The 14692-nt window shown below is 39.6% G+C and overlaps 1 protein-coding gene and 2 long non-coding RNA genes across 6 annotated transcripts in view; 1 reads left to right on the forward strand and 2 right to left on the reverse strand.

Moving 5' to 3' along the window:
- The window catches only part of LOC111550116, an 89606-nt gene extending 81836 nt beyond the window's left edge, over positions 1-7770 (reverse strand). Inside the window, exon 1 of the long non-coding RNA XR_002733927.1 lies at positions 7723-7770. This is a non-coding gene — a long non-coding RNA (uncharacterized LOC111550116). The remainder of the gene's footprint in view (positions 1-7722) is intronic.
- The window catches only part of VEPH1 (ventricular zone expressed PH domain containing 1), a 232380-nt gene that overhangs the window by 205021 nt on the left and 12667 nt on the right, over positions 1-14692 (forward strand). For all 3 annotated transcript variants that reach the window (XM_023223372.2, XM_023223373.2, XM_023223371.1), the window contains one exon: positions 6132-6249. In XM_023223372.2, coding sequence (XP_023079140.1) covers positions 6132-6249 — 118 coding nt within the window. The remainder of the gene's footprint in view (positions 1-6131; positions 6250-14692) is intronic.
- LOC111550115 overlaps positions 9303-14692 on the reverse strand; it is a 105262-nt gene continuing 99872 nt past the window's right edge. Inside the window, exon 5 of one of the 2 annotated variants that reach the window (XR_002733926.1) lies at positions 9303-10334. This is a non-coding gene — a long non-coding RNA (uncharacterized LOC111550115). The remainder of the gene's footprint in view (positions 10335-14692) is intronic. The other variant, XR_002733925.1, reaches the window with a different exon arrangement.

Below are 14692 nucleotides of genomic sequence, written 5' to 3' on the forward strand. Positions count from 1 at the left end.
TTTTTTTTTTTTTTTTAGTAGAGACGGGGTTTCATCATCTTGGCCAGGCTGATCTTGAACTCCTGACCTTGTGATCCACCCACCTCCGCCTCCCAAAGTGCTGGGATTACAGGCATGAGCCACCGCGCCTGGCCTCTTTTTTCTTCTTTTTTAGGTCTCACTCTGTTGCCCAGGCTGCAGTGCAGTGGTGGGATCTCGGCTCACTGCAACCTCTGCCTCCCACATTCAAGCAATTCTCGTGCCTCAGCCTCCCAAGTAGCTAGGATGACAGGTGCCTGCCACCACGTCCAGCTAATTTCTGTATTTTTAGTAGAAACGAGGTTTCACCGTGCTGACCAGGCTGATCTCCAACCCCTGACCTCAAGTGATCTACCCACCTTGGCCTCCCAAAGTGCTGGAATTACAGGTTTGAGCCACCATGCTTGACCCCTTGAAACCAAACTATTGTGGAAAAGAATGAGCATATGCACATGGAGATTGACAAATTCCTCAAATACCAATCAGTGGACACAGATCAGCCATCCCCACAAGTGCTTTGAAGGATACAGGATTAATTTTATAGTCAGTGCACACCAGAGCAACTTGGGGAGCTTGTGTAAAAATGCAGATGGGGTGCAGTGGCTCAGGACTTTTAATCACAGCACTCTGGGAGGCTGAGGTGGAAAGACTGTTTGAGCCCAAACATCTAAGACTAGCCTGGGCAACATAGCGAGAACTCTGAACAGACAATCTGAAAATGCTGGTGGTCTTGAGAACAAGTAGTCAACATACTACTGATGAATTAAGACAAACATCATTCTTCAATTATGAACACTTTATTCTAAAAACTTGTTAAATAAAATGAATTCCTGTAACACCCATAGATATGCAGATATACAGATATAGATATAGATATAGATACAGAGAGAGATATATGTATTTTTTTAACAAATGTAGTCTGGAAAGTCTTAATGGTCATAGTTGAATAGACATGAACATTGAAAACCTAAGTGTTACTGTTGATATAAATTAGAGATAAGATCTATGTGCTTCAGTTAGTAAAAATGTATAATGACTCGAACATTTACTATGGGCAAAGTGCCATACTAAGTATTTTAAAAAGCTGCAAAACAATATGGAAGTCAGTCTTCATGATAAGAGCTTTAATCCAGTTGAGAGCCAAAAACATCACACCAGAAGAAGCTTAGTAACAATCACACCTCACACAAATGAAGCTGTATTCAGTTTCCTCTGTAAAGAATATTGCAGACACAATGAGTTACCTTCTCACCTCCTTGGACTGATGACTGTGTCTCTTTCATCTTTTTATCCATGGTTCCTGATACCAGGTGCTATGAATACTGTGTTATACAAATTGAATCCAATAGTAATATTTTTCACAAGTTGAAAAACGTTTTTAAAAATGTGGCTGGATATTCTTAAAGTCTCTTTTGCTAGTTTATTCATTCAACAAACAGCATTTCCTACTAGACACTATGCCTATAATATTTAAGACAATATAAAGATCAATCATTAATTATATTCCCTAAGTAAGCTTATTTCACACCCTGGAATCCGTATCATTAGAGTATGTGCACAGGAAATAACTATAAAAACATAAACTTACTATTGTTATGTGAAAATATTTGGAAATTTTTAAAAATTCTTGTTTACATTTCTTAAAACATACTTGAAATATGTGCCTAGAGTGATCCTATTAACCACAGACACACAGAGCACATGAGGCAATCCTATGTTTTGTATCTGTGCACAAATAGCTTTAGGACAGAATTTAAATGTGCCAAAACCCAAAGTTCTTCCAGATGTATGCTTTCACTGATTTCTGGAAAATTGCTTCACAGTACCCTCTCAAAGTACATAGACCACATTATAAAATCCAGAGGCCACTATGCACTTTTACAAAATCCATTGCGTTGACTCATGCTGTCATTTGTCAGTGAAATGATGTTGTAAATATTCTCGCATCTTTCTATGCTGCCTGACTTAGACTTATTATAGAGTTTTCCAAATTCCTACCCTCATTAATGACTCTTTTTCTAAAACTGGAGAAATGCTCACTTAACCAAATGTTTAAAAATATTATTTTTTCCTCCAGTGAGTTTTAATCTTTTTGAATTAAATGATGTTTATCAGGAAAACCCTTCTTAGTGCATGCCTACTATGAATATGTATCCTTTTTTTTTACATCAATGAAAATAGTTTGAACTTCAGCATTCTTTTGTGTTTTACTTTGTGTGTGTGTGTTTTGCTGAAACCTGATTTGGAGTGTACTTGGGAGAATGTGACTCCTCTAAGTAGAATCATCACTTTCATGGAGAATTGGGCAAAAGGATGTCACTTTTTCTTCCTTTTCAAGGCAGAATCTCAGTATTAGTTTTCAATAATGCATAACAAATTAGTACAAACCTAGCAACTTAAAACAACACATACTTGTTATCTCACAGTATCAGAGGGTCAGGATTTCAGTTGTAACTTAGCTGGGTCCTCCACTCAGGGGACCCGGGGCTACAATCAAGGTGTTGGCTGGGCTCTGTTTTCATTTGGAGGTTCAAATGGGTGAGGTCTGCTTTCAGACTCATTCTGTTTGTTGGCAGGAATCATTTTTTTGCAGTTGTAGGACTGATGACTTTGAACTCTTACTGGCTGAGCTGAAGGCCTCCTTTAAGATCCTTTAAGATCTAAAGGCCACCCATAGTCCCTGCAGTTCATAATGTGGCAATTTGCTTCTTTCAAGCACAGCAGGAGGGTCTCCCTATGCATCTGCTAGCAAGACAGGGGTGTGTGTGTGTGTGTGTATGTGTGTGTAATAACAGTGGGATTGATATCCTATACCCTTTGACATATTCTTGGTCAGATTGCTGGGAGGTCACCTTAGGGTCTGTCTGCCACAATCCCATTAGAACTGAAAAATACTTAGACAGTGACTTAGAGTTAGATAAAGTTATTTTTACCACTTTTCTGGAGTCTAGTTACCTTAAAGAAAGTTTGTAATTCTCTAAGCAAATCTATTTTTGTTCTCCTGTTAAAAAAAATAGGAGCCATATAGCAATTCTTGAGCAAGGCCTGGGGAAGCTGCAGGACCCAGAAGAGTAAAGAAGGTTAAGTAGGAGAGAGAACTACTGACCCAAGCACATTGAAGAGGTCAAAATTCCAAAATCTAGGTATCACTGGTTGTTGGTTTGTGTTTACCTGTTTTGTGATTTATTTTGCTTTGATTTTTCACAAATATTGGAAACTATATGTGTTTCATCTGTCTTTCCATTCAAAGTGTGCTATTATCACCAACTTCAAAGTTCATACAACTACCATGGATATCCTTTAGCACAACACCTAAATCCTCTGAAGAGGTAAGCCTGCTTTTGGCTTCAGAAATTGAACGCAGGAATGTTGTTTACCATCTGTCTGAAACTTTTAAAGTAACTTTTTTCCAAGAAAAATGTGGATTATATGCAACAAACAGAATTTTCTGGTCTCAGAACAGGAAAAATAAAGGAACCTTAAGTATTATTTTAAGTACTTTGTTTGCTAGTAGTGTTTGTGGTGAATGAAAAATTGATCCTTAATTGTGTGGGAAACAGAGAAGTGATCTGCATGGCAATGGCCAAGTACAGACTTCAGAGACTTCGCAGTTTTGAAACTGATATTTATGAACATCTGCTTTTTCCTCGTAAATTTTAATATGGATTGTATCCTTTGAAACTCACAAAACTCCCAGGTGCTTCTTCAGTCTTTATCTTGGAAAACACACTTTTAAAAGAAAGTCTTTTTTCCATTGAACATATTCAAAATCATTTTTGTCAAAACAATATTCCTAGATATACAGCACCTATTGGAATGCCTGTGATATGGTATTAAAGGTTAGCAACCCAAAATGTTGCAATCACCATGTCAAACCTCCAAAATGTCCACCCCCAGAACACAAGCCATAATAGTCTTAATAGAGGATGCTGGAAAGTATCCATTTCTAGGCCCAGGGCATCCCTTTTGTTATTACACCAATATTTGTTTAGTGCTTGCTATGTAATAGGCACTTTTAGGTGACAAGTTTATAGCAGCCAACACAACAGACAAAATATCTGTCCTCATTGTGTTTATGTTCCAGGGAGTATAAATGTTCTCTTTAAAAATTCCCTTTAACTTTTTGTAATATCCTTTATATAGTTCATTAGTAAAAAAGCTTTGTGCTGGGTCTACAAACCAATGCTAATCCATTAATGAAGCTGAACTGGATTCTGGGGGTATTGTGAAAAAAAAAAATAGACATGTTTCTGTTCTCAGTGAACTCATAGTTGGACATACTTCTCACCTCTGTCAAAAAATTTAGAACTGAGAATTAGGAGCTTTGGGATGCAATCCGGGTAGCCATTTGTTCATTCTCTATTTAGATCCCTTATAAGCAGTGCAAACAGTGCCTACGCCCCTCAGCCTTGAAAATTCTAAGAACTGTTTCTATACAGAGAGAAAATAAGAGTGTGTAGGCTAAAGGAAAGGAAACAAAATCACAGCTCAACAGAGCACAAACATGTTAATTGACTGGGTACATGCAAGGCCAACAAGAACATTAAGTCCCTCTTAGGAGGAGGAGCCTTTTAAGAATGCAGTTTCTGGTCATCCTATACCAAAGGATACAAGTCATTTACATAATAGGAAAGCCTCAGGAGGACAGTAGAGCTTTTTAATTTGGTTAGGCTAATAGTTTTCCATCCATTTGCAGTCTAACCGAACCTCTCTCCCCTGCCTCTTAAAGAGGAACGCATTGGCATGGTGCCACGGGGCACATAAAACATGTGCAGTCTTCTTGGAGTGTCAATTCTACTCAACCATTTGGAGGAAAAGAGTTAATTAATTTACTGATAAATAATGTAATGCATTATCTTCCATTAAAACCAATGCAGGCCAGGCATGGTGGCTCATGCCTGCAATCCCAGCCCTTTGGGAGGCCAAGGAAGGTGGATCACTTGAGTTTAGGAGTTGGAGACCAGCCTGGCTAACACGGCAGCACCCCATCTCTACTAAATATACAAAAATTAGCCAGGTGTGGTGGCAGGCACCAGTAAACCCAGCTGCTCAGGAGGCTGACACACGAGAATCACTTGAACCCAGGAGGTGAAGGCTGCAGTGAGCCAAGATCGCACCACTGCACTCCAACCTGGGCAACAGAGTGAGACTCTGTATCAGAAAAAAAGATGAAAGTAAAAATTAAAAAAAATTAATGCAGCTTATATTATGTAATAGAATGCAAAATTTGCATACACTTTTAGGATAAAGCATAAGAACTAAACAGTGCTGGAGCCAAGGGCTGAGGGATTAAGCCCCACCCCCATATTTTCCATCAGCCCCCTGTAAAGCCAACATAATAAATATAATATGTATGTGTGTGTGTGTGTGTGTATATATATATATATATATTTTTTTTTTTTTTTTTTTTGAGACAGGGTCTCACTCTGTCACCCAGGCTGGAGTACAGTGGTGCAATCTTGCCTCACTGCAACTCCTGACTCACAGGCTCAAGTGACCCTGTCGCCTCAACCACATGAGTAGCTGGGACCACAGACATGTACCACCATGCCTGGCCAATGTTTTTGTATTTTTGGTAGAGACAAGGTTTTGCCATGTTGCCCAGGCTAGTCTTGAACTCTTGAGTTCAGGCAATCTGCCTTCCTCTGCCTCCCAGAGTGCTGGGATTACAGGCATGAGCCACCACGCCCGGCCAATAATATTTTTTGATATGGATAATTCGTTCTCAATTTTGTATAAAATGTAAATCCCCCAGCAGCATGTCTTCCAACCACATTGCCACTTGCATATCCCTTCTTTTTAGAAAATCTGGAGCCACTGCTAGATGCAAGAAAATTCTGGGCCATTTCAGGCTCTGACACCTCAAACCCTGACGCTCAGCCCTGAGGCCTGTGCTCACTCCCGCTGCATTTATGAATACTCTCATGGAAAAGTTTAGCTGAATGCTTTTTTTAAGGTCAGCCAAGAGAAATTTTTTTCAATGCTGCCTCTTAGTCCTTAGTACTGAGATTGAACATTGATCATCCTGATCCACATCCCCTTCTCCCAGTCTCAGAATGTTAGGTAGCAGGCAGAGCAGCTTATGTTCTTTGTGCTTTGTGTTCCTGACACAGGATCTGGACCAGGTACAGCTCCATCTGGAAGAAGTGAGGTTCTTCGACGTGTTTGGCTTCAATGAAACAGCAGGAGCATGGCAATGCTTCATGTGCAACAACCCTGAAAAAGCAACTGGTGAGAGACCCCTACCTGCTGCTAAGAACCATCTGTGCCCCGATTTACAGGGATCTGTCAGCTCCATTGTTCTAGGTGGCCTTCCTCTTGCATAAACATCCCCAGTTGTAATAATGCACAGAGTCATGTCCCTGCTTTGTGCTGAGAAAGGCATCTCACCAAAGTGGTCATAGGATAAAAGGAAAACTTTGGGAGGCAGAGAAGCAATCCCTCAGCTATATGTGGTTATGAAGGAAGCAGTATCAGCCATTTTGCCCTAAAAGTATTCATTTCATCCAGATGACCCTGAGGGTTAGAGAGAAAAAAGTGTTCTGTCAAGGTGTGTTCCTTGAGGAAATGAGACCACACTAAATGAGTGAATCAGCACACAGACCACGTTTTCTCATTTAATCCCTAATACTGTTGCTTGATGATTAAACTATGTAAAAAGTGAAGCATTAAAATAGTAAGAAACTGTCTGAGAAATAACCTCATAGCTGGTTATTCATTTTCCACTTCCTTTCTGCTGCTCAAGGTATTTGGTCTACTGACCTTGCCTAAAAATAATTGTTAGCAAATACAAGTCATGCCCTATGCTAAACATATCAGATACCTTATCTCATTTAATCAATCCTTGCAATACTCTTATGAGGAAAATACTGACATTATCTCTGCTTTACTGATAAGGAAACTGAGGCACAGAGAGGTGTGGTAACTGCCCAAGGTCATAAAGATTAATTAACAGCAACAGAATTTGAATGCAGCCTGACTCTGGAACCCATGCTCTTAACCATTTCACCATTCTGCCTCCAGGTTACACTTGGCTCAATCCAACCAGTGGAAACAGGTTGCTAATAAGCCTATGTCCAAAAAGTTATGCTGTCATTGGAAGTGAAATATTTCATCACTAGTGTGCCCGTTGAGAGGAGAGAGCTCTCAGTGCTGACACAGCTCAGAAACTGCATTTTGGACGACAAGAGCAGTGTTAAAAAGACTGTTGAACACAAAGCCACTTTGTAGATGAGCCATCCTCTAGACAGCCATTGATTATACCACCTGTACCTGGTCCTTTAATTTTAGGATTTTATGCATCTTCAAGATTACCCATTGTGGCAAGTCTGTCCTCTTGTTAACTGCCAGGATGTTGAGGCTGAATCAAAAAAGTATGTTTATTTAGCCAGATGGAGATGTGTAGGGCTCTCAGAGAAGTACCAATTAAAATGTATTACCCCAAGGAAAAGATGCGGATGGCAGAAGCTGGCAGTTAGGACGCCAGGCTTTGTGAAGCACAGATTGTTGGCTGATTACAGAGTCTGGATTGAGCCAACGCCAGAGTGAACACCCCAATTTTTTAAAAGTTAATTCAAACAAATAAGGAATTGGGGAATTGACTGTCTCCATTATAAAACTTTCTAATTAGACCTTATTTTATATATGAAAAAGATAGAGCATAAAAGAAACCTTATTTGAGAGCTAGTAAAATAAGGTACTTACCTTAGGTAGCTCTGAGAGGCCCTGAAGAGTTTTCACTCCGAGTAAGCTGAGTCCTTAGTTCAATAAATATTTAATCATATCTGGCCAAGGGAGGCCTCAGAAAAGGGGCTGAAAGTTAAAAAACACAAAGTGTTCCTTTAATATATGTTTTCTCAAATTCACTGCCATGCTCTTGAAATGAACGTTCTGCACATTCACTCTTTCTTATTTGTGTTCCTCACAGTTAAATATGGACTGAGAACATATAGCAATAAAAATTCAAACAAGGCCAAATGTTTTATAGCACAACATATTGAATCAAAATGTTTGGCCCTGAAAACTTCAGTGGGTTTGGATTTCTTTGATCGTTTCCTTTTGCTACATGAAGAGGATTTGAGTTTGAGAAAAGTCCTATTTTAAACTGTTTTTCTTTTTCCACCAAAACCCTTGACTCCCTGGGTAGTTTATATAGGTTGTTGATTTCATCTTCTTTTTTATATAAGCACTTAAATTATATATTTAATCTAAGTGAAAGGTCTAACATAATACTGTTGCCAAATATATTTCTCATGGAGACGGTATTTGCATTCAAGTTCTGCTTAAATTCAAAGTTTAAAGACGAAACATAGCAACAAATATTTTATTGGTCATGCACAGCTAGTGTATTACTTGCATCCAATTTTTCATTTATGCAATGCATGTTTGTTGCATTAGTTGAGTGTCTTCTACAGGCTGACCCTTGGGATAGAAATATGAATAAGGTACAATGTCTCTGCTCTAAAAGAAATTCATAATCCAGTTAGGGCCAAAAGGTGTATTCAAAAAAAATCTAGCATTCTTCTTTTATGTTTTTAGCATGCTATATTTGTTGAGTGAGTGAATGAAGGAATGAATAATATTTTTAAAAGGCAATGTCAAATATTCCTTGAATGTTAAAATGTAATGTTTTAAGATTGTGATTATATGCTAATGATATCAAGTTCATCACTATACCATACCCAATGCATTCTGAACCTGGTAAATGGAGATTGGGGCTGTTTCTCCCTAAGAGAAGTTGCCACTTGTAAAGCCTTGATCCACTTACCTTCCTGTCTTAGCACCTAGAATGTACTATGCCCTACTGAGTACTATGTACTGGTCTGAGCTTCATCAACACCCACACAGGGGCCAGATGCCCTATCAGCCTCAGGGAGAAGGGGTCCAAAGAAGTAGAATTGAAGTCCAGAACAAAAGGCCAAAGAAACTGGGTTTTTGATATTTTTTAAAAGAATTGACAAATGATACAATAATTGTTTTCAAGTATTCACGTTTCAATATTTTTTAATGCTGTCCAGCATCTCCATGAGGAACAAAACATGAGACAATTAGAGAATTTCAGTTAGACATTAGGAAAGACATCAAGAAATATATAATACTTCTTAGTAGTGTGTAGACTCAGCCAGAGAAATCCTTCAGAAATTGACAGTATCTCAGCTTACTGACATGGTCAACTCACATACATTCCCGTCTTCAAGTAAAAGTCTCATAACCATCCTCCCACTAACTTCACCATCAACACACAGAAATTCACAGGAGTTTAATATCTGGTGATCAATAAAATATTTTTATTCAACAAAGTACAGATAGTCAGAGGAAAGTAAATGCTAAACTAATGTAGAGGCCCTGACATGATGATAATTGTTAGCATTCATCATTCTAATGGTATGCTAAGTTTGCATGCATTTTTCTCATTTTCTTACCATCACTGACTTCATTTTACAGATCAGAAAACTGAAACGCAGAGAGATTAAGTAATTTTCCCCAGGTCACACAGCTTCTCAGTGATGGAACCAGTATTTTAATCCAGACAGGACAATTCCAGAACCTGACTTTTCAACCTATAGGGAAAATTCAAGTTAAGGACACAAAATATTGGAAATTCCAAGAGCAATCATTCAGTAACGTTATAATATATTATACAGACCCAGAGACAAGTTTAATTTTTTAGAAGTGATCTACTTCCTCAATGACTTTCTCTACTTAAAGAAGAACAGAGACTTTGGTATGATAATGTGTGAGAAATTATTACTTGCAGGAAATGATTACAATAGAATCTATTTCTTATTCTTCCAACTGCTGAATCAGTTTCTGATAATCATTTTATAAAAGTTCAGAGTGGAAGATTAGAAAATCTCTGAAATAACTCAGTAATCCTCAGAGACTTGCCTGGTGGTGTTTATTGCAGATCTCGTTATTCCACATGAATGAGAGAATGGAGATTGAGCAAGTAGATTGAACAGAACAGAACTTATTTCTGGAAAACCAAGCTAATCTTCTTTATCAGTTGCCCTTGTGTCTTGGAATTGCACAGTGTATGTTGACAGTAAGAGTTAGTCAGCTGGTCTGTCCTGGAACATATCTGGCTTTCTCTTCAGTCACATTTTTTTAAAGTAGGAGGAAGAACTGGGTCATGACTTTCACTCATTTCGCGAGACACATGGGATGCCTTTGTTCTTACATCCTACAAAAAACAACTTAGAGTTTTGGCACTCCTGTCCTCCTTGATAAATCTAAGCAGCCCCATGTGATTAGTCTCTTAGTCACTAGACATTTAGAGTTTGAATGTGATCGTCAGTAGAAGGTCTTCTTGGGTTCTAAAAGAAAATGGAACATGCCATTTGTTATGATGCTTAGCAATTTCAAAAACCACAGACACTCAGTCTACTAAATGTGGCTCCTATGACCCCTTCATTTAATGCTTCTAGCCCTCTTTATGCATATCCTCCGGAATTATAGTTTGCTTTTTTAGAACTGACATACACACCAAAGAAAAAAAATCGGTAAAACCATAGGAGAAGATTGAAGTACATTTGAAACTTTAAATACATACAAACAAATTCCCCGTAGACTGTATGGGAGTCATAATTCCCAGAAGCAGTGTTTTCAAGGAGGATAAAATGACATACTATATTTTTTCTCAGTTCTTACTTAAAAACTAAGAATTTGGGGTTGATTTATATATCAATATCTATATATCTATATAATAATGTTTATCTATATATGTCAATCATTTTATACATATATATATATACATATTTTTTTTTTTTTTTTTGAAACGGAGTCTCGCTGTGTTGCCAGGCTGGTGTGCAGTGGCACGATTTTGGCTCACTGCAAGTTTCAAGCAATTTTCCTGCCTCAGCTGCCATGCCCGGCTAATTTTTTGTATTTTAGCAGAGACAGAATTTCACTGTGTTGCCCAGGCTGGTCTTGAACTCCTGAGCTCAGGCAATGCACCCGCCTCAGCCTCCCAAAGTGCTGCGATTACAGGCGTGAACCACTGTGCCCGGCCTGGGGTTTACTATTTTTTTCTTCCAGAATATGTTTTCTTTTGAAGGCATTTATCTTTAACAATCAGAAAAGAGTATCTAGAAATTCAAATATCACAAATTAAACTCATGACAGTCTCAAATATGAGTTATTTATGCACAATGCAATACTTTCAAGACAAAATTGGCATAAGCCAAAAAGTACACAGTATGAGTAATTTCTGAGTCTGATGAAAGTCAGTGTGCCGTATGAACAGTAGTTATGTGGAGGTTATTGTCTATCGTCATTCCTTCAAGACTGTCACAAGAACAAGCAGAAACAAGCAGAAAGTCTGGGAAGAGAAGGAAGCAACCACAGATAACAGGAAATTCACCCAATGCACCTCAATCTATTATTGGTTTGGCTTATAAATGGCAGTTTCAATGAATACATAGATGAGTTACTCAAAAACAGAAGAGGGCCAGGTGCAGTGGCTCATGCTTATAATCCCAACACTTTGGGAGGTAGAAATGGGAGGATCACTTGAGGTCAAAAGTTCAAGACCAGCCTGGGCAGCATAGTAAGACCCCATCTCTACAAAAAAATTTAAAAATTATCCAGGTGTGATGGTGTGCACCTGTAGTCCTAGCCACTTGGGAGGCTGAGACAGAAGAATAGCTTGATCCCAGGAGTTCAAGGTTCCAGTAAACTATGATCAAGCCACTGTATTCCAGCCTGAGCAACAAAGGAGACCCTGTCTTTAAAACACACACACATGCAAAGAGAGAGAGAGACAGAGAGAGTTCACCTTCCATTTGAGACACTTTGAATTGCCTTTCATACTTCCATTTTTATTAAAGGTCCAAGTTCAAAGACTGCAGGAGTCCCTCTCTTACTCTGAATTCTCTTACTATTCCTTACACTTTTATATAGGCCATTAGGACATGGTATTTCTTTTTCTTTCTTTTTTTTTTTTTTTTTCTGAGACAGAGTCTCGCTCTGCCGCCCAGGCTGGAGTGCAGTGGCCGGATCTCAGATCACTGCAAGCTCCGCCTCCCGGGTTTACGCCATTCTCCTGCCTCAGCCTCCCGAGTAGCTGGGACTACAGGCGCCCGCCACCTCTCCCGGCTAGTTTTTTTGTATTTTTTTAGTAGAGATGGGGTTTCACCGTGTTAGCCAGGATGGTCTCGATCTCCTGACCTCGTGATCCTCCTGTCTTGGCCTCCCAAAGTGCTGGGATTACAGGCTTGAGCCACCGTGCCCGGCCAGGACATGGTATTTCTAAAACCACCTGTTCATCACAATAAAAGTATTATTATGATTTACATTGATCCATGATGTCAATCATGATGACAGTAGCTACTATTTGTTGATCCGTTATTGTGACCAGGTCTCAGCTAAGCAAGACCACTGTCAACTGTTGTGGCACTTTTATGTGCCTTCATTTATGGTGCATGTAATACTCTCGGGGATGAATGGCTTGACTAGAAAACCCCCACAGCCATTTGTGTTGTGTTAAGTATAACTCTAGGGAGTAGGAAAGGGAAGCTCAGTGACTTCAAATAGCTTGTCCTGGATCAGTCAGCTGGTAAGTGGCAGATTCTGGACTTCAACTGAGGTCTGCCTCCAAAGACAATGCTCTTACTGTATAAACCATAGGCCTACACTAGACAAAGTCATTGGTACAGTCTCATGTGATCTATTATAATAAAGAGTAAACATGGCATTCAGCACACTGGTTAAATAAATTATAATTGGTTAAAGACATTCAGAATTGCAATAAATCTTAAAACAAGATAGAGAGTGAATTATTGAACTCTTGTGCTCTTGAAATAAAAGAGGTCTATGACTACACAAGGTTTTTTTCATTATGTCACATTACAAAGCATTACATTCCACTCTGCATGGTGCCCAAGGCTCTTTAGGATTGGTCTCTCTGATTCTCACACCTCATCTCTTGCCTCTTCTCTCCCACTCTGCTCCCTCCCAGAATGAGTTACAGTTCCCAGAATACATTTTATGCCTCCCTTCCTCAGCTTTGGTCCTTTGCTATAAACTTTTTTTCTTTTTTATTTCTTTTTTTGACTCAATGACCTTCCTCCCTTTGTCTTCATAGCTGCAACTTCTCCCTGAGAATTCAGCCCATACAGCATCTACTCTAGGAAACTTTTCTGCTTTGTATGCCCCAGTTTAGAATAAGTGTCTCTCGGTGTGTTCCAGTTAGACCCTGTGCACGGATCTAGCCTGGTATTTATCCCACTCTGTACTCACTTGCTTACTGCATTTCTCTGCATCTCAATGATTTGAGACTGTCATATTTGTGTTTATATCCCCTTTACCTGGCACGTGCCTAGTGCGTGGTAACCTTAAAGGCATTTTGAATAGAAGAATGGGAGAATCAATGAATGGCAAAGGGTGTTAATAAAAAGTGGAACTCAGTCTTCCATGACAAGAATAACATGAATGCTAAATTCTCTTATTAACTGAGAAGAAACCACTGGATGCATCTCATTCATTTCTAGTCAATTCCACCACCAGGACATAAAAGGATTTTTCTCTATTCTTTGGACTCTTTAGGAGTTTTCCCCCTTTAACGCCTTTCTACCCTTCCTCCATAATAAGGCAATTACCACCATGTCTGTAGTACAAACTACCTGCACATTGGCAAGTTGTAGGCATAAATACTTTGGTCTAGTCAAAACAAAAGCAGATCTGTCAAGAAGAAAGGTCATGGCAAGTGTTTTGGGATGCTTGAGGCATTTTGCTTGTTGTCTTTCTAAAGGGCCAAAGAATGACAACATCTGCTTATTATGAGAGTGTTTTGAGAAAGCTAGCAAAAGTTTTAGCAGAAAAACACCCGGGGCTGGGCAGAGGGGCTCATGCCTGTAATCCTAGTACTTTGGGAAGTTGAGATGGGCAGACTGCTTGAGCCCAGGAGTTTGAGGACCATGGGCGACATGGCCAAACCCCATTTCTACAAAAATAAAAATTTTAAAAACCAGCCAGGCCCGGCACGGTGACTCAAGCCTGTAATCCCAGCACTTTGGGAGGCCGAGACGGGCGGATCACGAGGTCAGGAGATCGAGACCATCCTGGCTAACACAGTGAAACCCCGTCTCTACTAAAAAATACAAAAAACTAGCCGGGCGACGTGGCGGGTGCCTGTAGCCCCAGCTACTCGGGAGGCTGAGGCAGGAGAATGGTGTAAACTCGGGAGGCGGAGCTTGCAGTGAGCCGAGATCCGGCCACTGCACTCCAGCCTGCGTGGCAGAGCGAGACTCCGTCTCAAAAAAATAAAAATAAATAAATAAATAAAATAAAAACTAAAAACAGCCAGATGTGGTGATACGTGCCTGTGGTCCCAGCTACTAGGGAGTCCAAGGTGGGAAAATCGCTTGAGCCCAGGACGTGGAGGCTGCAGTGAGCCATGATTGTGTCACTGCACTCCAGCTTGGGTGACAGAGTGAGACCCTGAGATAAAAAGAAGGGAAGAAAGAAAGAGAGAGAGAGAGAAGGAAAGAAAAAGAAGGAAAGAAGGAAGGAAGGAAGGAGGGAGGGAGGCAAGGAAGGAAGGAAGGAAGGAAGGGGAAGAAAGAAAAAGAAAGAAAGAAAGAAAGAAAGAGAGGAAGAGAGAAAGAGAGAAAGAGAGAAAGAGAGAAAGAAAGAAAGAAAGAAAGAAAGAAAGAAAGAAAGAAAGAAAGAAAGG

Source organism: Piliocolobus tephrosceles, chromosome 2, assembly GCF_002776525.5.
Source record: "Piliocolobus tephrosceles isolate RC106 chromosome 2, ASM277652v3, whole genome shotgun sequence".
NCBI classification, from domain to species: domain Eukaryota; kingdom Metazoa; phylum Chordata; class Mammalia; order Primates; family Cercopithecidae; genus Piliocolobus; species Piliocolobus tephrosceles.